The sequence below is a fragment of the Peromyscus californicus genome, unplaced genomic scaffold (genome assembly GCF_007827085.1).
Source record: "Peromyscus californicus insignis strain IS unplaced genomic scaffold, ASM782708v3 Scaffold_8__1_contigs__length_139910024, whole genome shotgun sequence".
Classification (NCBI taxonomy): domain Eukaryota; kingdom Metazoa; phylum Chordata; class Mammalia; order Rodentia; family Cricetidae; genus Peromyscus; species Peromyscus californicus.
Window position 1 is genome coordinate 40704752 of NW_026294606.1, and position 27696 is coordinate 40732447.

Below are 27696 nucleotides of genomic sequence, written 5' to 3' on the forward strand. Positions count from 1 at the left end.
AGGTTTGGTACAGTTTATGAACGTGGATAGTAATAAAGTTTTTTCTGAAAACATGTCTTTAAGGAAGTTCTGGGTCAATAAATCTGAACAATCATATATATCATTATTTTATCCTCCAGAAAACTGAGCGGCTTTAAAAGATTTTTTTTTCTGATACTTATCATGATTTACTGATTTCTTAAAAAAAGGTGCTTGCTGGATCAAGTATTTCTGCCTCAGATACAAGGATGGTTTTGGACCCTGTGAAGGGCACAGTCTTCCTCTGTCTCACTGGGCTTGGCACCATGGGGAACATCTTAGTTTTTGCCAGTTACATGCATATGTTCCAAAACACTGAGAAGAAACCTATACACCTCATTCTTGCCCACTTGGCACTCACAAACATCATATTGATTTTTTCAAAGGGATGCCGAAGACTATAGAAGCCTTTAATTTTGCAAACTTCTTAGACGACACCAGTTGTAAAGTTGTTGTTTACCTGGCAAGAGCATCCCGGGGCCTCTCCATCTGCATCAGCAGTCTCCTCACTGTGGTCCAGGCCTTCACCATCAGCCCCAGACACTCCAGGTGGCAGAGGCTCACCATAAAGACTCCACAGCACATTCTTTTCTCGCTGTTCTTCTTTTGGATACTCAATTTCTTGATCAGCATGAATTTACCATATTACATTAAAAGTATCAACAGTGTGAATATAACACAGGTTAAAAAAAAGTGGCAACTATTGCTATTTTCTGCCAGAAAGCTGGATAACAAGATGGATTTTTCTCATCCTCGTGGTCCTGAGAGATGCTGTGTTTCAGGGTACCATGGGAGGGGCCAGTGACTACATGGTATCTCTTCTCCACAAGCACCACCAGCACATCCTCTACCTTCAGTAGGCCAAACTTCTCTACAGAACTCCCCCTGAGCTGAGAGATACCCAGAGTGTCCTACTTCTGATGCTCTGTTTTCTTTCCTTCTATTGGGCAAATTGTTTTATTTCTTTAATTTTTACTTTCTTCTTAGAAAATTATTCCAAAATACTGTATGTTCTAACTCTTGGATATGCAGTTATCAGCCCCTTCATACTTATTCAGAGAGATGGACATCTGACTAAATGTTGTCACACTCAGTAAGAGAGATCAGGCATTGATAAATGTCTATTTATCATCTCAGCATACAAAACAGAAAACTTGATAGTTTTGTTTAGCTGCACATAATACTGTATCTACTAAGAGTATCTCAACACATAAGGGTGGATTCACACTCAACAAATGTTGATTGTCCTTTGCTAATAATGAGACTGAGGAAAGTTCAAATCCCCAAGTGTCTCTTTCTCCATCTTGCCTTCCTGTGTCTATAAAGGATCATTCATGATCACCACTTCTGGTAGTAGAAAGAGTTATGGAAGCACACCATTAATACATGATAGAGACAATGTGTAAATATCACAGTGACTCCCACTGAATGATACAATTAATCTGTTAATGATTATAATGAAAATAAATGCATTACATTTAGGTTTGAAAAAACAGATATATAGGTCAGCCTGGTCCTACAGTCCTGGCTGACTGAAGACATCCACAGGCCTGCTTTGTGCCACATGGCCCAGGTGGGTGAAAGACACCCATAGGCAAGCCTGTGTAGGCAGAGTTTCCCAACCAGACTACAAATCAGCTCTATCCCACCAGTCACTCCCCAAATAACCACACAGAGTTAATATTAATTATAAATGCTCAACCAATATCTCAGGTTTGATTTTAGTTAGCTCTTATAACTCAAATCAACCCATTTCTATTAATCTATGTGCTGCCCCAAGGCTCATTTACTTCATCCCTGTATTTCTCATCCTGCTCACTCTGCATCTCATGGCACTTCCTCTGAATCTGCCCTTCTTCTCCCCAGCATGCTCTCTGCACTGAAAATCCTGCCTAGCCATCAGCCAATCAGCTTTTTACTAACAATGAGAGCAACACATCTTCATAGTATACAAAAAGATTACTCTACAGCATTTTCTGATTTTTTTTGTTTAATTAAAAAGGAAGGTTTTTAACTTGAACATAATAAAATTATCTACACTAAGAATAAATATCAGGTAAGAATTACACTCACAAAATCCAGTCTATTTGTATTTGGCAAATTCGGAGAAAATATTCCATTATCTATTCTATCTTGGTGAGTCCAAAGTGTTGTACTTAATTTACTTTCCAACCTTATATGTGTTACCAACCCAAAACTATCCTTTTATGTCTCCCAACCTTATACACTTTATTCCTCTTTTGTGAGTTCTTCTCTGAATTTGGTAACAAGGAAAAGTATATCTATAACTATCCAGTCTTCAACTTCATCAGAGACCTGAGAACGATATGATATTACCTGAGTAAACAGGAAGTGCAGAGCAACAACTTCCAAAACTAAGATATGACAGAAACAGCTGACTGCCTGAACAGTTACCCAAAGTTCCTCTGTAATGTTGGGGCATTCATCTTTGGCCTACAGACCTAGATTATCTGACAGATTTTTCTGTGAAGCAGGAATTTTGAAGGACTCTCCTACCTTTTCTTGACAAAGTTTGGCAATCCTTCCTTTTGGGCCGTGCTTGACAAATTTGGACAGCATACTGTCAGCAGTTGAGGCAGGAGCAGTTTCTTGTCCAGTTGCTAACTTCTGTCTCAAAGAAAGCAAACTCCATATAGAGTTTCTTCAATGCCCATTATCTTCTCTGATGTAGATTGGTACTGCCAGGAGCTGACATGTCACATTGTCATAAAAAGCCTTATATTATTAAAACACCTTAAATGCCATAATCTGTAGATTTCTGCAGTGTTTGAAGACCACCTGTCTGTCTAAAATTTATCTCTCTTTCGCCTTGAAAACATACCTACCATAACTACAAGTTTGATTGTAATTGGTGACTAACTACCAACCTACATTTCTTTCTTATCCTAAATAGTTTGTAATAATAACTTTCAAGGACTAGAAATTTGCATTACATTGTTTAATGAGTTGTACAGGTACAATACCTTAAACAAGAGTAGAAATGTATGTACAACATATTCTAACAAAAATAACCTTAAATTTGAATCAATATACGAAAATCCATACCAATGTATTTAAGACTAGTAGTTGCTTTTTGGATTAAAGTAGATTCAGTTATCTACCCTTTTATCTCATCATTTGTATATTATATTCTCCCTTTTTCCTTCAGAAAGAGATCCTTGAATCCAACTCTTTTGTTTAGTTTCCTTTTTTTTTTTTTACCATGACCAATAACAATTTGTAACCAACTGTCCCAATTGATGACAAATATCTATAACTCATCTTTTGGGAATGTGGCTATTATTTTATCTAAACTGCTTTCTGCTGTCTGGGGGCACTGGAATCTTTGGGGGAACCTTGAGAAAATCAAGATAATGGTTAAGTCTTGGCTGGAGTAGTCTGTGAGGCTGGACCATATCAGTCAGCAGCCTTGAAATTGTTCTGGATGCAGATCTCTGAGGAAACTGCAACAGAGGTGTTCTGAGATCATGGACCACCTGGACCATTTGTTTTCAAGGATATCTTGTTCTCTCGTCCTGAAAATACATAAACTTTTTTTTTTTTTTTGGTTTTTCGAGACAGGGTTTCTCTGTGTAGCTTTGCGCCTTTCCTGGGACTCACTTGGTAGCCCAGGCTGGCCTCGAACTCACAGAGATCCGCCTGGCTCTGCCTCCCGAGTGCTGGGATTAAAGGCGTGCGCCACCACCGCCCGGCCATAAACTTTTTTATTTATTTATTTATTTATTTATTTATTTATTTATTTATTTATTTATTTATTTTTTTAAAGATTTATTTATTATGTATACAGCATGTTTGCCTGCAGGCCAGAAGAGGGCACCAGATCTCATTACAGATGGTTGTGAGCCACCATGTGGTTGCTGGGAATTGAACTCAGGACCTCTGGAAGAGCAGTCAGCGCTCTCAACCGCTGAGCCATCTCTCCAGCCCCCATGAAAATACATAAACTTTTAAAGGTAACATACATATCTGCATTAATACAAAAATAGACTGTGTGTTATACACAAGTCAGTCAAAGACAATATTTTGTTTTATGTTTGAGCAGGTAAAATATAAATCATGTGTCTTGTAGTTTTTCTAGATTTATTTCTTTATGTCTGTAGCCGTGATTTTCAAGGGTTCTTCCTGGATCAAACTTGAACTTCTTCAACCCAGAACAAATCCATAGCCTTTCATTTTCTGGGGGGGAACAAAAGCATAACCTCTTGCCCAAAGCAACACATCTTTTGACTTCCATTTTGAAGTCAAGACATTTTTAAAATACATAGGTTAGTTTAATCTAGAAGCTTTTATAATCCAATGTCTCTTATCATCTATGGCTCATTCATCAGCAATCAGAAAATTTAAAGACAACATAATAACACACAGGATACGGTCTCCCTGTGTATTTTCCATCTCTAAATGGTTTATTTTTTATATTACTTTACTCCTGTAATAATGACTTGATTATATTTAAACTATTCTTTTTTTATGACTGTATATATCCTTTCTCTTTTCTTTCCCAAGCCTGTGTACATTTTTAAACACACTGTAACCCGTTTAAAGGTTTCTTTTTTCTGTATCTGTCTTCATTTCATATCTAAAATCTTTTCTGTATGCATGAGCAAAACCTTAAACCTGCCATGTGGCTTAGCTCACAGCACTTTGGCAAGGCTCATGCTGACAGCTCAAGGGTGCAGGCAGCAGCTGGGAGATTCCTCCCTGAACCATGACCTGCACAAGAGACTGTAGGACTAGAAAATTGTGTTTGGCTCCATTTTTGTTTGTTTGGAAGCTTTTTTAAAAAGTTGTTTTTTTTTTTTTTTTTTTTTTTTTTTTTTTGGGTTTATGTGGATATATGTGGCCCCAAACACTGGGCAACATTTGTAGGTGGAGTTTTCCATCTCAACTACCAATCAGCTCTGTCCCACCAGCCAATCCCCAAATAACCAAGCAGAGACTTAATATTAATTATAAATGCTTGGCCAATAGCTCGAGCTTGTTTTTTTTTTTTTTTTTTTTTTTTTTTTTTTTTTGTTTTGTTTTGTTTTGTTTTTACCTAGCTCTTATAACTTAAATCATTCCATCTTTATTAATCTATGTGCTGCCTCAAGGCTCATTTACTTCATCTATGTATTTCTCATCCTGCTTGCTCTGGGTCTCATGGCCCCTCCTCTGAGTCTGCCCTTCTTCTCCCCAGTGTTCTCTCTGCCCTGAAAATCCTGCCTAGCCATCGGCCAATCAGCTTTTTATTAACAATGTGAGCAACACATCTTCACAGTGTACAGAGGAATTCCACAGCAAGCCTATGTCCTCATAGTCCTGGGTGGTTGAAGACATCCACAGGCCCACCTGGTATTGGGCAGGTAGAAGCCATTATGATAAGCAAATATATGCTGGAGAAATGGGAAAGAAAGAGAAGCAGAACTTCCATGTGCTGTAGGAAGAGGCAGAACTGAAGAAACAAAGGCATTTAGGAAGAGGCTGGTATGGGTGGCCTGCTTGCCACCCAGGTCCAGAGTAATATCCAGGCCCAGGCTGCTGCTAAGGGCCATGTCTAGGTCCGTGGTCTTACAGTAGTTGAGGTCTGTGTTGATGTCCATGACCCCTGTTGCCACCCAAGGCCACAAGGATGTCTGGGTCTCAGCTACCACTTGAGGCCATGTTGGTGTCTGAGGGTCATGTTGCAGTTTGTGCTATACAGATCTGCATGGCCTGTGCTGCCACAAAGTGCTACGGTGACATCTGGGCTCTAGCTACAACTGAGGGCCATGTCTGGGTCTGTGGCCCTACAGAAGCTAAGGTCTATGTTGATGTCCATGGCTCCTGTTACAATTGAAGGCCACACTGATGCCAGGAGTCTGGGCCACCACCTGCGGCCTAATTGGTGTCTGAAGGCCACACTATTGCAGTGACCATGGGATAGCTGACCTTGCCCTTTGCTGAACACAGCAGCAGGAGAGCTGCCCCCCCTCCCCCGCCCTACTGCACTAGCGAGAGCTAGCACCAATGGCATGGGCCTAGGAGAGCTGGCTCTGCTCCTCACCTGAGGGACCAGTCCCAGTGGCCCGGACTGACTGCTCAGCTACCACCCAGGACCCACAACCTGGCCTTGAGTTGGTCCACCCTAACATCTACCCCATCTATGACATGCTGGAGAACTTGAAGGAACCAGTACTGTAGAACAATAGCCACAGGATCTCCAGGACATGGGGCAACAGCAGGATATCAGAGACGAGTTTCAGTGAGGGTCCAGTGATGATGGTGTGCCAGCGGCCAGAGGCCTTGACCAGACCAATGACTCACTGGAATGAACACTTTTGTGTGGGGCTGATTGGACAAAAGGGTAAACCGCATGACACACTGAAGTTCCTAGAGTCACTATGGCGAATGAAGAGGTGTTGGAGAGGTGGGAAGGATGGAAGAGTGAGATTTTGTTTGTTTTTGTTTTTAATTAATTTGGGAGGTTTCCTTCTGGGGAGATGCTGTGGGGGTGAGGGGCAGATATGGAAGGATTGGGAGGTGAGCAGGATTGGGGCACATGACATGAAATTCCCAAGGAATCAATAAAATATTATGTGATTAATTTTTTTAAAAAAGATATATTATGGTATTTGAGGCTATTTTCAATGGTGTTTTTTTCCTCTGATTTAATTTCTCAGTCTGTTAGTCATTTGGATTTAGAGGGATTACTGACTTTGTGAGTTGAGTTCATATCCAGCCACTTTGCTGAAAGAGTTTATCACCTGTAGGAGTTTTTGAGGTCACTTATGTTTTCTGGTAGGATGTTTTGGGTTATTTATGCATAACTATCATCATCTACAAATAAAGATATTTGAACCTCCAACAAATAAATAAATACAAATAAAAAAACATACTTTGGGAAGAAACAGACTAACAACTTAGAAATTGTGCCATGATTACTTTCACAGTCACATTTGACTTAGGGATTTCAGGTCTAGATTCCATCTTGCAGATATAATTGTTTTATTTGTATCAGTACTAGTTTGAGTGAGATTGAGTCATTTTTATAACTCTGGCTGACTTGAGATTTACTGTTTCATGTAACAGTTTCATGAACAGGTTGATCCTGGGGTTCCTCCTGTCTTTACTCTCAAACTGTTTGTATCAGACAAACAGCAAAAACCTTCACACATTGCAACATTATTTTCAAAACCAAATATCTAGTCACCAATCCTTTTGCTTGTTATTTATAGGCATTTATACAGGTCCATCTCAGATTTTTCTCATTGAAAATATGAAAGAATGGGTGATGTAAGTCTTACATTATGATAATTAAAGTATGCTCATAATTCATTCAAAAAGCTATGTGCTGTGGGATGTATGCTGTGAATATGTATTGCTATGATTGGTATTGCTTATTAAAGAAGCTGCTCTGGCCTATGGCAAGTCAGGTTATAGCCAGGTGGAAATCCAAGAGAGAGACAGGAAGAAGAAAGGCAGAGGCAGGAGAGACGCCAGCCCACAGCCCAAGGAGCAACATGCCAGCAGACTGGTAACCCCATGGCCATGTGGAAATACATAGATTAATAGAAATGGGTTAATTTAAGATGATAGAGTTAGCTAGAAAGAATTCTTAGCCATAGGCCATCCAGTTTGTATTTAATATTAAGCCTCTGAGTGATTATTTTAGAAACGGCTGCTAAACCACGGGGCCAGGCAGGACTAGAGGAACACGGGACTGCGGGACCAGGTGGGAGTGGAGAAACTTCCCTCTACAGCTCTGCTTAATAGTTTGGTTTAAAAGACAATAGAACAATATTTAATTGTATATCATCCTCAATACAATCCATGTAAAGAATAAGAAAGAATGGAAAAAGAACTTGCTTCATTTGAAAGAACCCAAATTTATGGAAGCAAATGAAGATGAATTTAATATTTTCCTCCCAGTGTTCATGATTAATCCATTTATATGAATTTTGTAAATAAACAAAATACTGACTTTGAAAACAATCTGTGTCTCTTTTGGAGGAATTGTTTTTGTCATGAACTTCCTATTGTTGCCAGCCTCTGTCTCAGAGAACTAGAAAAGATCCTGGCTCCCAATTGAATGATGATTTTCTTTTGATTTTTTTCAAACAGAACCCAAAATACATTTGGGTAGAATGCATAGTTTTGACAATAAGTTATTTGGTCAAGCCTCTTTGAAAGATTTGCGATGCTTTTACTGATTTCCTATATTTAAGAACAGACTAGAATCAGTGCAGAGACTTACACTCCTCTTGGTTCTCTCTTCCCTTACAGTATATATTTGAGTCTTTCACTTCTGTATTAATACTTCTGAGTGACACTCAGCCATACTCCAGGGCAGTTCCCATGCCCAGGAATAGTTATCTAACATAAAATGAACTCCACAATTTTGTTTTGTGGCCTTTTTGTTTCATTTTGTTTGGGCTTTTTTATTTTATTTTGATTCTTTTCATTTACTTTTATTCAGGGTTTTGTTTTGTTTTGTTATTTTTGTGGGAGAGAGCACAAAAGAGCAAACATAGAGTTAGATGCATAGGGACGTGTGGAGGAAGCAGGAGGTGTTGGGGAACAGAATGACATGTTCAAAATATATTGTATAAAGAATTTAAATAAGAAAAAGAAAATAGTACAGAAATAAAACAAAAACCCAAATACTCAGAACTGCCTGTAAAGCATGCAGCAGACACTCAAAACAGTACTGAGAGTGCAGAGGCTCCCACAGTCTCCTGGTGATTGTCCTGAACATGACACTGACCGTAGCCCCTGCCTGTAGCACTAAATGATCTTTTGCTATTAATAAAGAATATGCTTGAAAATTATTCAGAAAGTGATCATCTTCAAATATCAGATATTTCTTCCGAAGCAGTTCTTGGTTAAGGAGGTAAACTGAGGCATGAGGACAGACTGGAGTTAAGTTCAAAAGCCCAACCCATCCTTCTCCTTACTCACAGAGACAATAATTATAATCAGAAAGTTCCTGGGTTCAGGAAATGACAGAGCACCAGGGAGAAGGCAGAGCGGCCTCAGGGATGGAGATGTGCAGGAGGAGCCTTTTCCCCTGATGGAGCCAAACTCCTGATGGTGACATCTTGACACCTCTCTTGAGTTCAGGTCTCAGGTTGATAAACCGGGCCTGGCTGGTGCCGTGAGGACACCCACCCGAGCTGCTGCACAGACTGCATGGTGAGTGCCGCCACGTCACGGTGGGTGGAGCTGCCTTTGGTGTGGAAAGAAACCTGTGGAGGGCAGGGATGCAGGAGACGGGGATGTGGGCTCCCTGTCACTCTGGGAGAGGAAAGTGGCAGGATTCAGGGAGAAGATGGTCTATCATTTCCTACCTGCAATCCAGGATGGCTTCATCAGCCATGTGGACAGTGTGTGCGGCCCCTGGGCCAGAGCTGCTCATTACACGGAACAGGCAGAGCAGGAGACAGGGGCGCCTGCACTGCAGCCTGGAGGAGGAAGCTCTGGTTCCCACAGCTTCTGCACAATCTGTGTGTGTTTTCCTCCAAGCACTGGGAACTTCGATCTGAGCTGTGTGACCTCTAGTGACTACAGTGCTTGTGGATGGAGCACTCTTTCCTTCTTTACCAGGATCTCATTTCTTGTGAATTTCCCCTTCCCAGATCCAGTGTAAACCATAGAATATGAGAATTGTGGATGAAGCAGACGCGAGGCTGAATACTAACACTAATAACTGATTTTAGAAAATGGTTCTTTAAAGCATGCTGGGCACTTCCCTAGGTGCTATGCATGTCAGTTCACTGACTCCCTAAAATACACCTATATTGTACAAAACATAATTTACATATGAAAAATACTTTTTAAACAAACCAAATAATCTTCTTAACATAATGAATATATGAATTGGGAAATCTAGAATTTAATTCACAGTGGGTGGTCACAAAGCAGGTTCTTGTGAATCCTGAACTTTCTATTTCTAAAGTTTTGGAATTCCTCCAGCTTCTAGAATATGTGTAAGCCTCCACCACGTCATTGCAGCAAAATCCCTCATTTAGCTGGACGCACACAGACTGGATTGATCAGTTCCAGCATGGCGGAGGTAAGGAGCCTGTGAAAGCATGTTAAATTGTACATGCATGTTTGAAGAATAGGCTCCGTGGTTGAGAGCATTTGATACTCTTGCAATTCTCAGGACCTGCATCAAAGCTAGCAACCATATGCAACTCCAGTTTCAGGAGACCTGATGCCTTAGTCTGACCTTTGGAGGTCCAGGGATACAAGGGCCGCCCGGGCATATATTTATACACATAAAATAACTAAACTCAAAAATAAATAAATAGAAATCTACACATAAGTGTTTCTACAGCAGTTCCTTGAAGAGATTTAAATATATAATTTTTTCAGTGCAGGAGTGACTCTATTCAGGAAACAGTGACAGATTCCTCATTTCAATATACATTACTGGTATCTCAAAGAAATAAGAGGTGCACCTTTAAAAATATACAGTCATAAAAAGATCACTACAGAGATAATGCAACTAAAAATTAGCCACATTGATGATGCCTTTAAAGGTAGTTCATGATAGTCACTGGACCTATGGGAACTTGGAAATTTAGCTCCCACAGGCATGCAAGGAAATAGAGTAAACATTCCTGATTGTGTATTCCAAAGTGGATTGACCTCCCCAGCACTTTAAGGAAAGAGACCAGCAAGAATATTTTTGCTTTCAGTTCATCTCTGTGGTTTATATAGAATATTACAACCATAACACTCAGTAAATAATTTACTCAGAAGCCATTTTCTTAGCATTCCATGACAGGTTTATGGAAGGTAGCTGATGCACTAAAGCATCTCTCAGGTGTTCTCAGCACAGAGGGATGATATAAGCAGGTTAACAGACAATGCAGTCGGAGGGTTCAGGGAAATTGTAGGAGACACATTTGTGACCTGTGGGCAGCACTTAGCTATGAAGGATCGTGGCTGGAGTTAGGTCACAAAGAGGATATCACATGTCCCCTCATCACAGGGCCAGTGCCCGTGATACATGTGCTTGGAAGAAACTAAAAGTAATCTGGAGATAAACTTTGTGAACAGCAGAGAATCCTAAAGAGTGGAAGAAAATAGATTTAGGTTTCCCACATAAAGCTATCTATGATTTGTAAAAGTGGAAGCAACATTAATTCATTTGTGTTTTAATCTTCACTCCAACTTAAACAGAATGAATGGATGCTACGTGTAAAACTTCACAATAGTATGGGGTTGTAGGCTGCTTGTCATTTATAAGGTACAGCATTACTGACTGATAAAATCACTGATTTGATGAACCTTGAAAATCAAAATGTTAGACTGTGCCTTTGTTGAGAGTCCAAAGGAAAATGCCTAAGCTGAGAGCTGAGATATGATGCTTTCTTGGGGGAACATTCTTAGGGCATGGTCAGTAAAGGCACAAAAGTAGGGGGTGGTTTCCTTTAATACATCCCACGCATGAGGTGATAGGGGACAACAATTAATCACCCTATCCCACTGAAGTGAAGAGAATGGGCTACTGCTGCTCTACCCAATTAATCTGTGTGTTATTTGTTGCCAAGGTCAGTTCAGAGATGGAGACAGAGAAAAGCCACCTGACTTTCCCTGGAAAGCATCCCCATTTGGACAAGTATTACACTACTTTGGTGTATCTCCAATTTTCTATTAATTCAACACTTGAGGGATGAGTGTGTACAGGATGACAAAGAGGATCTGGGAAGAGAGGCATCTAAGTTGATGCTCCATATCATGTCTCAGAAATTGAGTGATGCTGCCTTTTGTTTGGGTGTCCTCATGGAAAAAAGTTTAGAGATGGAGGGTATAAAGAACTGTCTTCTGTAAAGCAGTGAGTGCATCAGCATGGTGTTTATGTCCAATCACCATCAGCATCATTGCTGTATCCATGGAAACAAGAACAGCAGGGGCAAGAACGAACTCAGGCATCTGTAACAAAGGACTCTGCATTCACATAATACACTGCTCTCTTCACTAAAGAAAACAGAACACCCACAGGCGTGAATCATATCATGTTTACTTCCTTCTGTTTCTCAAAAAGGTTTTTCCTAGTGCTGGAAATATCATGAAGATGATCTGGAGAGACCTCATCCAGAGATTAATTTTCATTTCACTTACTGGACTTGGAGTTTTAGGGAACATCATCTTATTTGTGGGACATGTATATACTCTCATGGGTCCTGAGAGAAAAAATGTAGATGTTATGCTCATCCACTTGGCTTTTGTGAACATAATCATTATTCATTGCATAGGGGTCAGAGACATAGCGACAATTTTTTATTACAGAAACTTCCTAGGTGACATTGGTTGTAAAACTATAATTTACCTAGAAAGGGTTGCCCGTGGCCTCTCCATCTGTACCATCTGTCTCCTCAGCGTGGTCCAGACTGTCACCATCAGTCCCAGGACAATCTTTTGCAGAAAGCTCAAACCACAGACTGTATGGCAAGTTCTTCCCTTTCTCCTCCTCTTTTGGATCTTTAATTCCCTGATAAGCTCCAACTTGCTTCACTATATCACAGCAGCCAGTAGCACAAACAGGTCTGAAGTCAGGATGTATACTGGGTATTGCTGTATGCTGCCATCCCCACACACAGTTAAGTGGCTTTTCCTCTCTCTCATGGCTCTTCGTGATGTCGTTTTCCAGAGTCTCATGGGCTGGAGCAGTGGGTCGATGGCTCTCCATCTGTATAAACATCACGCACGTATTCTGTACCTTCGCAGTTCCAGGTTTGCAAATGATTCCAGGCCAGAAATCAGAGCTACCCATAGTGTTCTCACTCTCATGACCTGTTTCCTTTTCTTTTATTGGGCAGATTTCATTTTCTCCTTCTACACAGGCTCCACCGTGACGCATGATTCCACAATACTCAATATGAAAGCATTTTTAGTACTTAGTTATGCTGTTCTCAGCCCTTTTGTCCTGATCATCAGGGATGTCCGTGTTGCTAAGCACTGCCGTGCCCCCTGAGAAATAAGAAATTCCTTTCTACATTCAGTTCTTTATGAACTAAAACTAAACACTAGGATGGCTTTGCTTTGCCATTTGAATGTATGACAGCAAAAATTAATTGAGATAGTACGTTGTTCCCCCCCCCCCCCCCCCCCCCCGGACAGCTGCTGCTAGATAATTGAAGACTGGTTCAGTTTCCAGGGACTTGGCAGAGATTCTCACTATCCCACCATCCCACCATGTCTATCATGCAGTTTATTTAGCTTGCTGCATCCTTCATCAAGAAATACAAGAGAGCATGCAATCATCTGAAGGTAGAATTTTATTTTTCTATATGGTAGAGTTTTACTCTGACAAGGCTAACAAATGTTTCCTGTCTTCTTGGTCCTTCTAATGTTCTTCCATGATCATCAACTTCTCTACTTATTTACAAAGCACTTCCTATGTGCCAGAGGTTATTCTAAATCCAACTAGCAGGAGAGCAAGTAAAGGAAAAGGATGTCAGCGAGCATCCTTTATCTGAAGGTCACTTGCAAAGTGGGATGACCAGGGAGAGAAGCTAATTCACAGCAGCAGGTGAATGCTTGGCATTGCAGGGTACCAAGCACTAAAGAACTGATAAGAATAAACACTGCAAGGCAATTCCAAACACACTCATGACACTGACATGTGGTCAGGAAATATATAGGAAAGCTCAGAGGAAATGTCATCTTTTAGAGAACGCCATCGAGATTGGAAAACAAGCTCTACTGGAGAACCTCCCTGTGTACAGTGTTCTGTAAAATTACCTCAGGAACTTTGTACCACAGCTGCTGACTCTCACTTCTGTTCACTCGTTAGGGCTTACACAGAACGTGTGGCATTTGTTAGGTCACTCTGCAAGTCAGCCACACGTTCTGGATGTTTAGGGCTCCATCCTCCATATTGCTGCTCAGGCACATGGGGTTCAGCTGTGGACATAGGCTCTGCAGTCCTGAAGGTACAGAGTGGAACTGGTTGCTGAAGCCCGTGGAGTCTGGCATTGTGTGGCAGCAGGACACTGGGGCTCTGAGGAGTCTGCAGCCTCCCACCCAGGAGAATACAGAGGGTCCAGATTTTGCTCTGACCCCCATCATCCAGGCTACCTGCGCTGCAGGCTTCCTAGGGAGGCTCCTGTCTGTGCCCTGTGTGGACCGCCTGGTGGGACGCAGCCTGGCAAAGGGCTGTTCACCAGAGCTGTCCATCAACTTTTTACAAAAATGGAAAAACCTCAACAGTCTCTGCAGGAGCACTAAACTGCGCCTAGCAGGGGCACTGAGGCCACTCTTCTTCCCTGGACAGGAGTTGAAACTTTCCCAAGAAATGTGTGCAACAGCTCTGGTTGTGGATTTCTCAAATGATGACTCTTGCTGAATTTTAGTGTCCATTTAGGTTAAAAACTACCTTGGACGTAAAGGCTGTTCTATATTTGTGAGATATATATGTGCACTTTTGCATTTCAGACTGAGAAAAGGCCTTAAACCTTATTCTCACCCACTTGGCATTTTTCAATATGATCATTGTTTGTACCACGGGGATCAGAGACATTGCCATAGTGTTTTCTCTGTCAAGGATGGCCCGGGGTCTCTCCATCTGCACCACCTGTCTCCTCAGCGTGGTCCAGGCTGTCACCATCAGTCCCAAGGCCACCCTTTCCTAAAATCTCAAACCACAGACCTCATGGCAAGTTCTTCCCTTTCTCCTCCTCTTTTGGATTGTTAATGTTCTCATAAGCTCCAACTTGCTCTGCTACATCAAAGCAGGTGGTGGCTTGAACATGTCTACACCTGGAACATTCATTGGCCATTGCTATATGCTGCAATCAAGTAGCTTTTCCTCTCTCTTATGACTCTTCATGTTGTCACCTTTCATAGTCTGATGGGCTTGAGCAGTGGGTCCATGGTTCTCCATCTTTATAAACATCACAATCAAGCCCTCCACTTTCACAACTCCAGGCTTGAAAACAATTCCCCTCCAAAAAGCAGAGCTACCTGGAGTGTTATTCTAATGAGCTGCTTCCTTTTCTTTTATTTCATTCTTTCTCTCTTTCTACACAGGTTTCACAGCAACACAGGATTCTATTTCACTAAATAGTAAAACATTTTTAGAACTTGATTATGCTGGTTTCAGCCCCTATGTTCTGATCAGCAGAAACATCGGTGTTCCTAATGTCATGCATGCTCACTGAGAAGTGTAGAAATTACATTCTACATCTATTCTGTATGAGCCAAAGGTGTGTTCATCGTAAGCTGCTTTGCCATGGTGAACTTTAGAGCTGGGGACATAATGTTTGCTGTGTAGCACAGGCTGACCGGGCAGTCAGTACATAGCTCAGGCTGATCTTGAACTGTCTCAGTATCTCAAATGATGGGATTATATTATTGCCTACCAAACGTCCATTTGCCTTAATATTCTAATATATCATAACATTAAATTAAATATTATAACAATAGATTTTTTTCTTAAGAAGTCTGGCACTGTGCAATCTTAAGACTACTTCAGGGTTTCTAGGCAGGTGGAAAGTGAATTCTTCCCATCCTCCCATCCCCCCATCCCAGTCATGTGACCTGTAGCCTCTCATTAGCACTGGGAAAAGCACTAGTGACAATGCTTCATTCAGACATCAGAATTTCAATTTTCCTAAAAACAGAGCAGGAGAGTGAGACAGGGTGGGTGACTCGTCCGTCTCTGAGGTGAGTGAGCAGGGCAGAGGAACAGTGACAGTGAGGCAAGTCAGGTCACCACAGCCCAGCAAATCTGAGCAACAGTTGTTTGATGTGGCGAAATTCCTGAATATAAGCAGCTAGTGTGGATGCTGTGGAACAATTACAACCAGGATGACCTCAAGGCACCACCACAAGAGTCTCTGGCTGACAGGCTCTCTCACATGATGCCATCCCATGTCTGGAGACCGCACTCAAGGCCAGGGCCTGACTGGCACACTGATGTGTAAATCCTTTGCCGACCTTGTTTACACTGGAGTTTCCACTTCACTTCCAGCCACTCACTGTGGCCTGCGCTGAACATCCCAGTGTTCATAGGTCTCCCCTCCTCTCCTCCCTGGAATCCCAGACTCCATCTTCCCTGATGCTGCAAAGCTGCACTCTGTTGAGCTGCAGACAAGGGCACTACAGCGCTGACCTTGCAGAGAGGGTCTGTTTGGTGGAAGCCAGTTGGCACAGCCTTGGCAATTGGCAAGACACTGGGGGCCTAGAGAACTGCACAGCCTCGGGCCCAGGAAATCCAGACCTCTCAGTCCTCAGGACTGCACTGCAGTCATCCTAGGGAGGCTCCTGTCTCCTCTGGGCTGTGTGGGTGTGACTCCTGAAGGGATCCGGGACCATAAAGGGCTGTTCACCAAAGCTGTCCATCAGCTCACTGCAGTTCCTGCCCAGGATAAATAGAAAGACCCAAAAGTTCTTACAGGGACTGGGCTTGAACTCTCTCTGTGTAGCTTAGTACTGTGCCTGGAGGGGAGCCAAGGCTGCCTGCACTCCTTTATGAGTCCAAGAGTTGAAACTGTTCAGAGTAAAGCAAGAGGTGGGCCAGGCAATGGGTCTTTAAAACACTGCTCTTTGTTAAGATAAACTAGTTTCTTAATGTTCCGATAATCTAGATTAAAGACCACTATTAGGAATAGTTCCTATGTCAACTTGTCCCAAATTAGAATCCCCTGATTTGGGAACCTTACCTAGAGTTGTTCTGACTGTCTTGATTGATGTGGGAAGCCCTGCCCCGGTTGTGAGTAGTCCCTAACGGTTACTGCCCACATTAAAAGGCTGTGTCAAGGGAAGATTATCCAGACTTGTGCTTGCCTGGCCTTCCCTCTGCCTCTGAGTTGATTTGCTCTGTTGCTGCCACTGGGGCTGATTCCTTTGCCAAGGGCAGAGCCAGCAGCTCTCTAGGAAACTTCCAGGCTTCTGGGGTCAGAGTGGGACTACTGGGGCGCCTGCCTCACAGACTAACTGCCAGTTATGGCCCTGGTGAGAGACAGCTGTGCTGAGACTCCTCCACTGGTGAGGCTCACAGGCTCAGGGACCTAGTGAACCCGGGTTCTCAGATGCTGGTGTGATTTAGCTGTGCCCTGATGTACTCACATATCAGATCATTCAGTTAATCCATGCTTATAAAAATAGGTTGTATTATTTTATATAAAATCTGTCCTAAGACCTGCTCAGGAGTCAATAAAGCTGGACAGATTCTTTCCATTGCCACTTTCCTTTACATCCATTTGTGCAGTGGGTTTATTTTATTTTGCAAACAACTAAATAGACATGTTAGAGGAAAGAACATCTAACCTGTCATAGTTTGAAAGAACAGGAAGCTCAGCTTTAATCTCAAAGGGAACTATTTTTCAGAGCATCTTTATTTATATAGTGTTAAAATTTAATTTACTTTTGTTTTGTTTTACTGTTTTGTTTTCTATTTTTTCAAGATAAGGTCTTATTATATTTCTCTGGTTATTCTGGAACTCACTATATAGACCAGACTGGATTCAAACTCACAGAGATTTGCCTGCCTCTGCCTCTCCCTCTGTTATGATATTAAAGATATGCAACAGTATACCCAGAATCTCTCTCAGACTATCTTAATATTTAATATTTCCAATACCATGTGGTCAGTTTGGAAATTATATACATACAAATAACATAATCTGAGCACCTTGTATCTATATAATTCGGAACACACATATACCTTCACACACATGTACATACACAAGAATTAAAGAAAAAGGGCCCGGGGCCATGGATTTGAGAGAAAGCAAGGGATTGGGTAATGGGAAGATGTTGGAGGGAGGAAAGGGATGGGGGAGATTTTGTGATCATATTTTAATTTAAAAATAAAAACAATTTAACAATAAAATAAGAATAAAAATATGTAGTATTGTTTTGCACACCAACCTATCATTTATTTGGAATATATCCAAGGGTTCTTTGATTGAAAGTGTCCTTGTGCATTTGGACCCTGAAAACATTTGATTTCTTTTGAGGTGGTATCTGTGGAAAACACTTCTTGCTTTATATAGAATTGTGATCAAGGACATTATCCCCTAAGGAAAGCAAAAACGAAGTGGACGTGTAGTACCTTGCATGTGGACATCTGTGGAAGAACATTCTTAACTTCTGACAGAAGGAAGGCATGCAGATGATGAGATGTGGATCAGGGCTGTGCTACAAAAATTCAAGTAATAGACACTGTGTGCAGGTTTGGGTATGAGAATAATAATAGGAGGCCACTGGAGAATTTTCAGTAAAAGAACGGCAGATTACGGCACATTCTAAAAGGCACCTCTTGGAGCTGTAGCTGGCCATCATTGGTAGGAGAAGGTATATTAGAGGACAGTGTTAGAGAAATGTGCTAACGCTAAATAAGACTGACTGTGCAAGATCCAGGTTGGGTATGAGCAGAGTGATACAGGAGAGCCTTCAGAGAGTGGTAAATGTAACAGGGAAGGAGAGCCAACAGAAGGACTACATAGTCCCGAGATGGTATTAGCAAGGCCAGTGAGAGGCCCTGAGCGGAAGGTGCTTTTTAGAGCAACCTTACATCAGGTACTAGCAATTCTGTTTCAGCACTCCCTACACCTAGTCATCTGGGATGAGCCCAGGGAAAGGTGGATGGTAGACAGAAAAATGTGCCAGTTCAAATTCAAAATCCCTATGCAAGAGCAGGTTCTCTTGAACAAAATGATTCAAGAGCACACTTTCTTCATGTGGGATGTGATTAAGCAATCTCTGTGCATATTAAAATGTGGAAACTTTGGATTTGGATGGTATTAGTTATATAGAGATAGTATGATTTAGCTACATTTTCAATAATTTAAGATAGAACCAATAATGTTTACTGAAGACTAGGGTGTGATGCGTGAGAGATTTTTGACTTGAAATCCTGGGTAAGTGACTGTGATAATTCATTAGATTGAAATGCCTTAGAGGAATGGATTGCATGTTCAGACAAAGATATATAGAGTTTCAGATATGTTAAACTTTATTTGCATATTAAACAACTTCTGTGGTTTCAATATGGTTTAAAGATCTCTCTGAGGTCCAGAGATTGGAAGTGTGATGCCCATCTGGCAGTGTTGAGGAGGTAGAATCTTACTTGGAATGGAATCAGCTCATCAGATGACTCTTCATAAGCATATAATGGAGATGTCTAGGATTAAGTCATTCTTATAGGAGTGGGTTATATGGCAAGATCACACTATACAATTGGCCCCCTCTGAATGTGGTCATTTCTTGTTCTGTTCCTTAAATATATTGTGAAGAATCCAGGAGTCCCTCACCAGAATGATAGTGCTATGGTGCTTGGACCTTCCAGATATAAGACTTGTAATCCAAGCAGACCATTTCATAAAGTATTTAATCTAAAATATTTTTATAGCAACATAAAATAGATTATTAAATCATCCAAATAGATATTCCAATATGCAGAAACATTTCCCTGGATAGATGCTGGGCAGATTCTTACCTGCCCTCCCCCCCATGCCCATCATGTGACTTTAGATCTCTTGCTTACTTGCAAAAAAACTGGAGACCCCATTGCCAGGAATCTAGAACTACAATAAAAAAAGGAAGAACTAATGATCATACACATTTATATCCTCTCAATGTGCTTCCATTTTTATCATGTCCAGGAAATACCCCTGCACTTCCATTTTGTCATGGGCTCTACCAGGAGTAGTGAGCAGGAGACCAACCGGAAAAGAGGTGTCAGGATGTCACTGTCCTGGCAGGATGGCAGATATTGTGAAAGGAGACCCTTGTCCCGTCCTTTGCACTCTGAAAATACTGATATTATAAACCCAAGGAATGACCATTTGCCTAGAGTCAGTCGCACCCTTGGGAAGGAGAAAGGCTGAAGCCCGGGCACTGTCAGAGGAGGAACTTGCCCCCTAGAGAGGCTTCCCATAGTTCTGAGGACACAGGCACCTTTCCTGCATTTCTTTCTTTGTTATAAAATTGTATCACTGCTACAGAGAAAGACAGAGTCTTTCTCTCCCGGGTTCAGCCAAACCTAAATAAAGCCACCTGTGTTGACAGTTGGTTTCCTGATTTCCTTGAAGAAGAGCAGTTGCATTGTGTTTTTTTTTGTTTTTGTTTTTGTTTTTTGTTTTTTTACATTTTCCATGTTTTATGGATGCATGCATGTTTGTGAGTCCACAGGCACACCTGTGTGTGAGGTGATGTGCATGCACATTTGTACTCACCAGCATGCATGAGACTGAGGTTGGTGTCAGGAATCATCCTCCATCTACTCTGCTGAGTCAGGATCTTACAGTGAAACACAGAGCACAGCAATGGCTAACCTATTGACCCAGCTCCTCTAGGGATACCCTGTCCCTGGCTTTGGAGGCTGGAATTACAGGCAAGCTGCCATCTCACCAGGCATTTGAGTGAGTTAGCACTAACATTTGGAATAAAGTACTTTAATCATGGAGCAATCTCCCCAGTAAGAGTTTATGGTTTATTAATCTTAGTTGCCACCCTCTTAAAATGGAATATTGTAAGCTTGCTGTACAAAATGGAGGTTACCAGTGACTCCCAGCATGCCCTTTGCCTGTGGTGGCCGGTTTTCTATGGAATTTGGTATGCAAGCCACATGATTGCTAGCTTTTTGAGATTTTCTTGTCCTTTATTAAATAAACTAGTTAGAGCACTACAAGCTTTATATTGTTTTATTTTTCTTTTTGTTTCAAAAACAAAAAAGTTATTTAGAACTTTTCCAAAAATAATCACAAAGACAACAGAGGGAAGTGTTCCTTTTGGACCAGAGACATTATTTTTAATTTTCTTTGACTATTATTATTATTATTATTATTATTATTATTATTATTATTATTATATTTTTTGACATTTAAAATATTTTTAAAATAAAATATACTTTTATTATATTTTCCCCACCTCCCAGATCTTCCACATCCTCCCCTCCTTCCTCCCTCCTCACCAAACATCAAGCTCTTTCTCAAACACAAACAAAAACACAAAACTATAACAAAATCCACTCAAAACAAGAAAATAAAATAAAAAATACATCTCCCAAAAGAAAAAAACAACCACCAAACTGTAACCAAATAAAAGCACACACACACACACACACACACACACACACACACACACACACACAAACACACAATAAAACCCTGTGTAGTTCATTATTATACTGGTCAATTACTTTTACACATGAGGTCCTCGAGGAGTTGATGTACCAAGTGTCACTCTATTAGAGAAAACTGATTTTCCCTCTCCCAGCAAGTATAAGTGACAGTTCAGTCACTAACCTTTACCCCAGTGGCTAGGTTTCCATTCATTCATACACTTTTAGAAAATATATAATAAGATAAAACAAGACCCATCACATCGAAGTTAGAAAAGACAAACCAACAGAAGGAAAAGAACCTAACAGAAGGCACAGGATCAGAGGCCCACTCATTCACACCCTCGGGAATCCCATAAAAACTAGAAGCACACGGAGGATCTGGTGCAGACCCATGCAGGCCCTGTGCATGCTGCTCCAGTCTCTCTGAGTTCTTAGGAGCTTTGCTCATGTTGATCTAGAGGGCCTTATTTTCTTGGTGTCTTTCATCTCTTCTGGCTCTAATGCTCTTTACACATCGTCTTCTGTGGGGTTCACTGAGCTCTGAGATGAGGGATTGAGGGATTTGATGGAGACATCCCATTTGGGGCTGTGTTCCAAGGTCTCTCACTCTCTGGGTAATGTCTGACTGTGGGTCTCTGTGTTTGATCCCATCTGCTGCAGGAGGAGGTTTCTCTGCTGATAGCTCAACAAGATACTGATCCACGACTATATCATAATATTTAGGAGTCCTTTTATCAATACATTTCCCCCCTTTTTTAGACCAGTATTATTTGGTTTTACCCTTGGTCCCTGGCTGTGACTTCTCAGGTTCCTGGTTAGCTAAGCAGTGTCAAGTGTGGGTTTCATCTTGTGGAGTGGGTTACTCCACAATCTTTGTGCCGCCATTGTCCTAGCATATCTTGCAGGCAGTGCACCATTGCAGATGAAGGCTTTGTGGCTGGGTTGGTGTTTATGTCTCTCTTCTGAGAGCCTGCAGAGTACCTTCCTGTACCAAAGACGCTGGAACACGGAGTGAAGCCTCTATGTAGGCATGGACTTGACATCTCCAGCTCAGTGAGTAGTGTGGGTGAAGTGTTAAGGAATGGAGCCTTGGTGTCAGCTTGTGGGAAGCAGCCTATAGTCTTGGCAATAGCCTGGATTGTTTGGGGATTCCATGGGGCCCTTTGCCCAAAACCCTTATTTTCCTATTTCCATCCACCATGACATATGTAATGTACAACTTAGCTTCCCTGTTCCTGGATTCCACATTCAATAGAGAGGATACAAATTCTAGTTTCCTCAAACACTGCCATTTCATTTACAGAGGAAGCATTTTTGGCCTCTAGAATGTGTCAGCAGCCCCTATATGTATGGAGACACCATCATGCAGGGCACAGAGTAAGAGTCATGACCTTGAACTCATCTCCTATGTCAACCCAATGATGCTTTCTCTTCAAGAATAAAATGATGATGTCATCACTTCTAACTTAGCCCTGTATATTTATTTACATCCTTTTCCATCTGGGATAGGTAGGGCCTCCTAGAAACTAGAATAAAATGTATATGGAAGGTCCACACATAAGTGCACCCAAAAGTTTTTTAACTGTCATTGAAGTTTTATAATGAGCAAATACTGCTTTTGGAATAAGGGCAAGAAGGAATCCATTTAGAATTCTGTATGATATTTAACGTGCAGGAATGAAATAATCAGTTCCAACAAAACTCCATCACCAGCAATGGGCACAGGTAGAACAAAGAGCTCTAAACTTGTTTTAGTCCTTGTGTGGGACTTGCACATGAATCCCCAGCGCTGAGCATCATTTATTCTAATTCTGTCTAAGCAGGGATTTAAGAAAGGGAAGCAAGTGACTTAGTCTATGTGTCAGAAGCCAGTCCCCTGACAGATCTTAGCTTGTCTCTTTGGGAAGGTGAAAAACAGTCTGGAAATGCGGGGAGCTCCGTACAAAGAAACTTAGTTGTTCATTTTCTTACCTCACATCCTTCCTCTTAAAATCATTAAACCCTAATTAAGCTTGAAATAACTTCTGAGGAAAGCAGATGCAGTAATTGTGGAGAGAGGGGGAAGCTGTACTTCAGGGACTGGGGCCCTGCAGAGGCCTTCCTTCCCCCTGACACTGTGACAACATGAAACTTGAAGTCTGCACTACCTGATGGCAGCCAAGAGCCCCACAAATCCTGACAGTACAAACAGGACCTGGCAAGTGTCACTTCCTAGAGCTGCTCCAGAGGCTGTCTGCACCACAGAGGTCCAGGTGAGTTCATGGAGGTAAGATCTTCCATCCCCTCAGCTGTGCCATAGAGGGTTTCACTGAAGCAGAAGTCTCTCTCTTTGACTAAGCCAGGAAGCAGTTGAGAGGCTCTGTGATCCTCGGGACCTCTGCTTCCCTCTGGCCCTACAAGGCTGGTCCCTGGCTCCAGAAAGACCAAAGGAGACTACTTCCCGGAGACACAGAAATGGACCAGAAATGCTGAGGCATTGATATCCATCCTCAGACTAGGGGATCATGACAGAGCTCTGCCTGGGTCTTTGCATAAGGTTTCTTCCTTGTTTTTTTGTCTTTTGTTTTTCTTTAAAGGAATCAATAGTATATAGAAGATTTTCAGATATCTCCTAAACCCTGGAGACAATCAGGATACACTCCTGTAACACCAGCACTAGAGAGACTGAGACAAGGTAATTGTTGTTAAAGGCTAGCCTGGTTTACATAGAAAGACAGTCTTAAAAATAACAAAACAAAACGAAAACAAATTTCTTGTTTTTAGCCTCCATGATTGCCAGCATTATGACTCCAACAGCATCACTAGTGTTTGTAGCATTGGTACTTTTCACTTTTGGTTTATTTCCACTTTTAAAATACTTGCACATGTTTTCTCTTACAATAACATCTTAACTCCTAATTTGAAGATTTTCCTTCGGTATCTATTCTTAATCTCTCCAGTCTATCACATAATAATATACATACTTATATCAGCTGCAGTCTTTGTATGCCTGTCAGGTGTGGAGAAATATAAACCACTAAGTGTAACAGTTATCATTACCATCTTGAGAATTCTTGCTATCAAGGATACAGGCTGTGAACTAGCACATCCTGAATAGCTCATCTAAATTTTATCCCAGTACTAGGCAGCAAAGAGAAACAGTCTGGTTCCCTTTGGTTTCCTTGTTTTGGAAAACCAGGATGGATGGATGTAACCTATGTCACCTTCTTGGGGTTTATTTCCAGACATGGGATCATCCGTATTTCTAAGCACAAGTCCATCTTGTCTTTTAAATTAATTTCCTGTAGTATTTCCCAGTATAATGTGGAAGATGAATTGCCCCTTCCTTCTCTTACAGTCCACTCCAGTAGAAGGGATCACTTATTAGATCAGAATCTGTTCTGAAATATGATTGAAACTTTTGGGTGGAAGGAGAGAGAGACCAGAAAAGTAGGAATCCCCAGGAAATCAAGCATTAAACAAAAAGAAAATGTTAATATTTTCCATCAGGTGGAATTATTGAAGGGATTTTGACAGATTCCAGCCTCTGACTAAACGCTGCATTTTTATTCTAAATTGTTACTGAATGCTGATGTGCTTGCTATTACTGTATGGAGCATATTTCATTATGTGCAGATATCTGGGATGACATTGCGATTTCTAGGACACACCAATAATAGGGCAATAACTACCCGTCCATCAGGGAGCAGTTGAAAGGCAATAACTGACATTTCGAGAGTCATGAGGCAACATAAACCCAACCTGGGAACACGGCTCGGTTCATGCAGGTCACAGGTGATACCATCAAGACATAGACAGTTAAAACAATCCTGTAGGTTTCACAGGAATAAGGGAACGGAGGCATTCCAAATACTCAGAACACACAGACCCATGAATTATTTAGTTTCCTCTCATTCTAGAAGGTGCCCAAAGTTTACCATAAGTCCCTGAGAAATGAGAATGGAGGAGCTCCTGAACATGAAGAATAACATCCTGCTGAGATCTAAGGTTCTGGAATCAGCTCAGACCAATGCAGAACAAAGCAGCCTGCCTGATAAACAGGTTGGAGAAGAATCAGGAGAAGCAGCTGCAAAGCAAACTGACAAACTGCTGCTCACAAGGCCCCACAGAGGCAAATGACACCGTGAACTCTGAGATGGGGATCCCTGCTCACACAGTAGCCCCAACCTATGGTACTGTATGTAGCTAATACTGAGGAGTTGTAACTCAAAAACTTCACTCATTTCATAGCAGTACATAATATTTCATTAATCCCCATCTCCCACCCACCTCCTCCTTATCCCCTAGTGGAGAGCCGATCCATGCTCCCATAGATGCCCTCAGGTCACTCACTAGAGTCACAAACTGGGGTCATATGCCCTGATGTCATAAACTCGGATCAAAGCTCTCCGCTACCCCCTCTTCTAGGAAGCACCACAGGGTTCCTCAAGACACCTTCCTTACCTGCAACCTGGTGGGTACATGAGTTTTTCAGCATGCCTTTTTATGACTCAGATTTAACAGTCAGGGCCTATCTGAAAAGGTTATACAATTTGAATTGACATTGAGGACTACCTCAAAAAGTAACTAGTGAACATTTATATGGAGTGAAGTCACAGAGTGGTCAATGTAGGAACTTTTAAAATATTAAGATGTGGAAATGGAAGTTATAAAACTTTGAAGCCAAAGGTATATAGAGAAATTGTTACATTAGTCAAGATGCAGACAAGAAAGGACTATCAACAAAGGAGGAGACAGTGTGGAGGGTAAGGTACTGAATCTGAGATATGTTACAGGTGTTGACCCAGCAGGGATTCCCAGTGTCTGTGGGGTGATGTGGGGAAGGCACACAGATTCACCATGAGCCTCAGACTTTGGGAGTCAGGTGGGGAAATATCATGAAATAGAATGAGAAACAGAAGAAATGTTGGTTGGAGAAACTGGAGTTCAATTCAGCTATGCTGAAAGTTAACTAGGATAATCCATGCACACAGACAGACAGAGAGACAGACAGACACACAGACATACACATGCACACACCACTTGAGCAAGTCAATTTTGCTAGTGTAGAGCTCAAAAATAAAAATCTCCTTTAAAACTTCAGATTTTGAATAGCAGTTCCCAAACTCACCTGTCAGAGCACACACAATATCCCAGAGTGGGGCATTTCCAGGATCTAATCGGCACACATTACATGTGTCCATTGCTGCCTTATGCACACTAGAAAATGCCATTGTGCAAAATGTGTTTTTCAGATCCATGTCTAGCATTACTGATGCTTTCCTGAAAGAATCTTTGCATGCTGGACACAAAGTTTTCTACTTAGGAAAGAAATGGTTTTGAAGTTTATTAAGGAAATAGTTTTTCTCTTCATGACTGTGCTTGGCACTCTGGGGAACATTTCTGTTTCTGTGAATTATATGTTCAGTTGTTGGGGAGGCCCTGAGAAGAAAGCCATACACCTTATTCTCATCCATTTGGCTTTTGCAAACATCATGATCCTTCTTGCAAAAGGATTGCCAAAGACAATAGCAACTTTTGGTTTGAGAAACTTCCTAGATGACATAGGCTGTAAGATCGTCGTTTACCTGGAGAGGGTGGCACGTGGCCTCTCCATCTGCACCAGCAGTCTCCTCACTGTGGTCCAGGCCATCATCATCAGTCCCAGAGCATCTGGGTGGAGGAGGCTCAGACCAAAGTCTGCATGGCACATCCTTCCATTCTTTTCATTCTTTTGGATACTCAATGCTTTAATAAGTGTGAACCTAATCCACTCCATCACAAGTACAAACCTGAATATGTCACAGCTTGAAAATGGTGACAACCATTGTTATTTTATGCTAGAAAGTCAGAAAACAAAGTGGATTGTTCTCCCTCTCATGGTCCTGAGAGATGCTGTGTTTCAGGGTGCCATGGGAGGGGCCAGTGGCTACATGGTATCTCTTCTCCACAAGCACCACCAGCACGTCCTCTACCTTCAGAAGGCCAAGCTTCTCTACAGAACTCCCCCTGAACTGAGAGCTGCTCAGAGTGTCCTCCTTCTGATGCTCTGTTTTGTTTTTTTCTATTGGACTGACTGTGCTTTTTCTCTATTTTTAAGTCTCTCTTTAGGGAACAATTCTGAGACGATAATTATTAGGGACATTCCGGCCCTTGGTTATGCAGTCTTCAGCCCTCTTGTGCTGATTCACAGGGATGGACTTCAGGCTGAGTGTTGGCATGCTCAGTGGAAGAAATTGAGAAAATGTGTCTCTCATTTATCTGTTTAATGAGTGTGAAAGAGCGCTCAGATCTACAATATTGTGGATAAGACAAAATCCTAGCTAACAGTTTAAGCATGTGTTTATTTTCAGACAATCTTCCTGGGAACTCAAGCCTTGAGCAGAGAAAGAGGGAGACCTTAGCATATTATAGTGATATAGAACCTCACTCTATATATTGTCATCCTTTTGAAGGGACTTTAATTTTTTTTTTAGCTTTTCTGTATTTGTATTCATTTCTTGTGTATGAATAGTTTGTCTGCATTATGTATGTGTAACTTGTGCATGCCTGGTGCTTCTAGAGGCTGGAAGAGACCATCAAATGCCCTGTTACTGACTAGAGTAAGATTTATGGTCCTGAACCAAAATATTGTT

At 41.5% G+C, this 27696-nt stretch overlaps 2 protein-coding genes and 2 pseudogenes across 2 annotated transcripts; all 4 read left to right on the forward strand.

Annotated features, from left to right (window-relative positions):
• The first annotated feature begins 227 nt into the window (after positions 1-227).
• On the forward strand, positions 228-979 carry LOC128103086 (putative vomeronasal receptor-like protein 4; annotated as a pseudogene).
• Positions 980-11899: 10920 nt separating this feature from the next.
• LOC128103092 (putative vomeronasal receptor-like protein 4) lies at positions 11900-12982 on the forward strand. Its single transcript, XM_052727176.1, has one exon. It carries the CDS (start codon positions 12077-12079, stop codon positions 12980-12982), a length of 906 nt encoding a protein of 301 aa, XP_052583136.1. The 5' UTR covers positions 11900-12076.
• Positions 12983-13903: 921 nt separating this feature from the next.
• Positions 13904-15170, forward strand: LOC128104507 (vomeronasal type-1 receptor 3-like; annotated as a pseudogene).
• Positions 15171-26394: 11224 nt separating this feature from the next.
• LOC128103074 (vomeronasal type-1 receptor 4-like) lies at positions 26395-27330 on the forward strand. The gene has a single exon (XM_052727160.1). It carries the CDS (start codon positions 26395-26397, stop codon positions 27328-27330), a length of 936 nt encoding a protein of 311 aa, XP_052583120.1.
• The last annotated feature ends 366 nt before the right edge of the window (positions 27331-27696 follow it).

Bases quoted from the DNA above. Each gene is read 5' to 3' on its own strand.
- LOC128103092 (XM_052727176.1), top strand. From the start codon at position 12,077: ATGAAGATGATCTGGAGAGACCTCATCCAGAGATTAATTTTCATTTCA.
- LOC128103074 (XM_052727160.1), top strand. From the start codon at position 26,395: ATGGTTTTGAAGTTTATTAAGGAAATAGTTTTTCTCTTCATGACTGTG.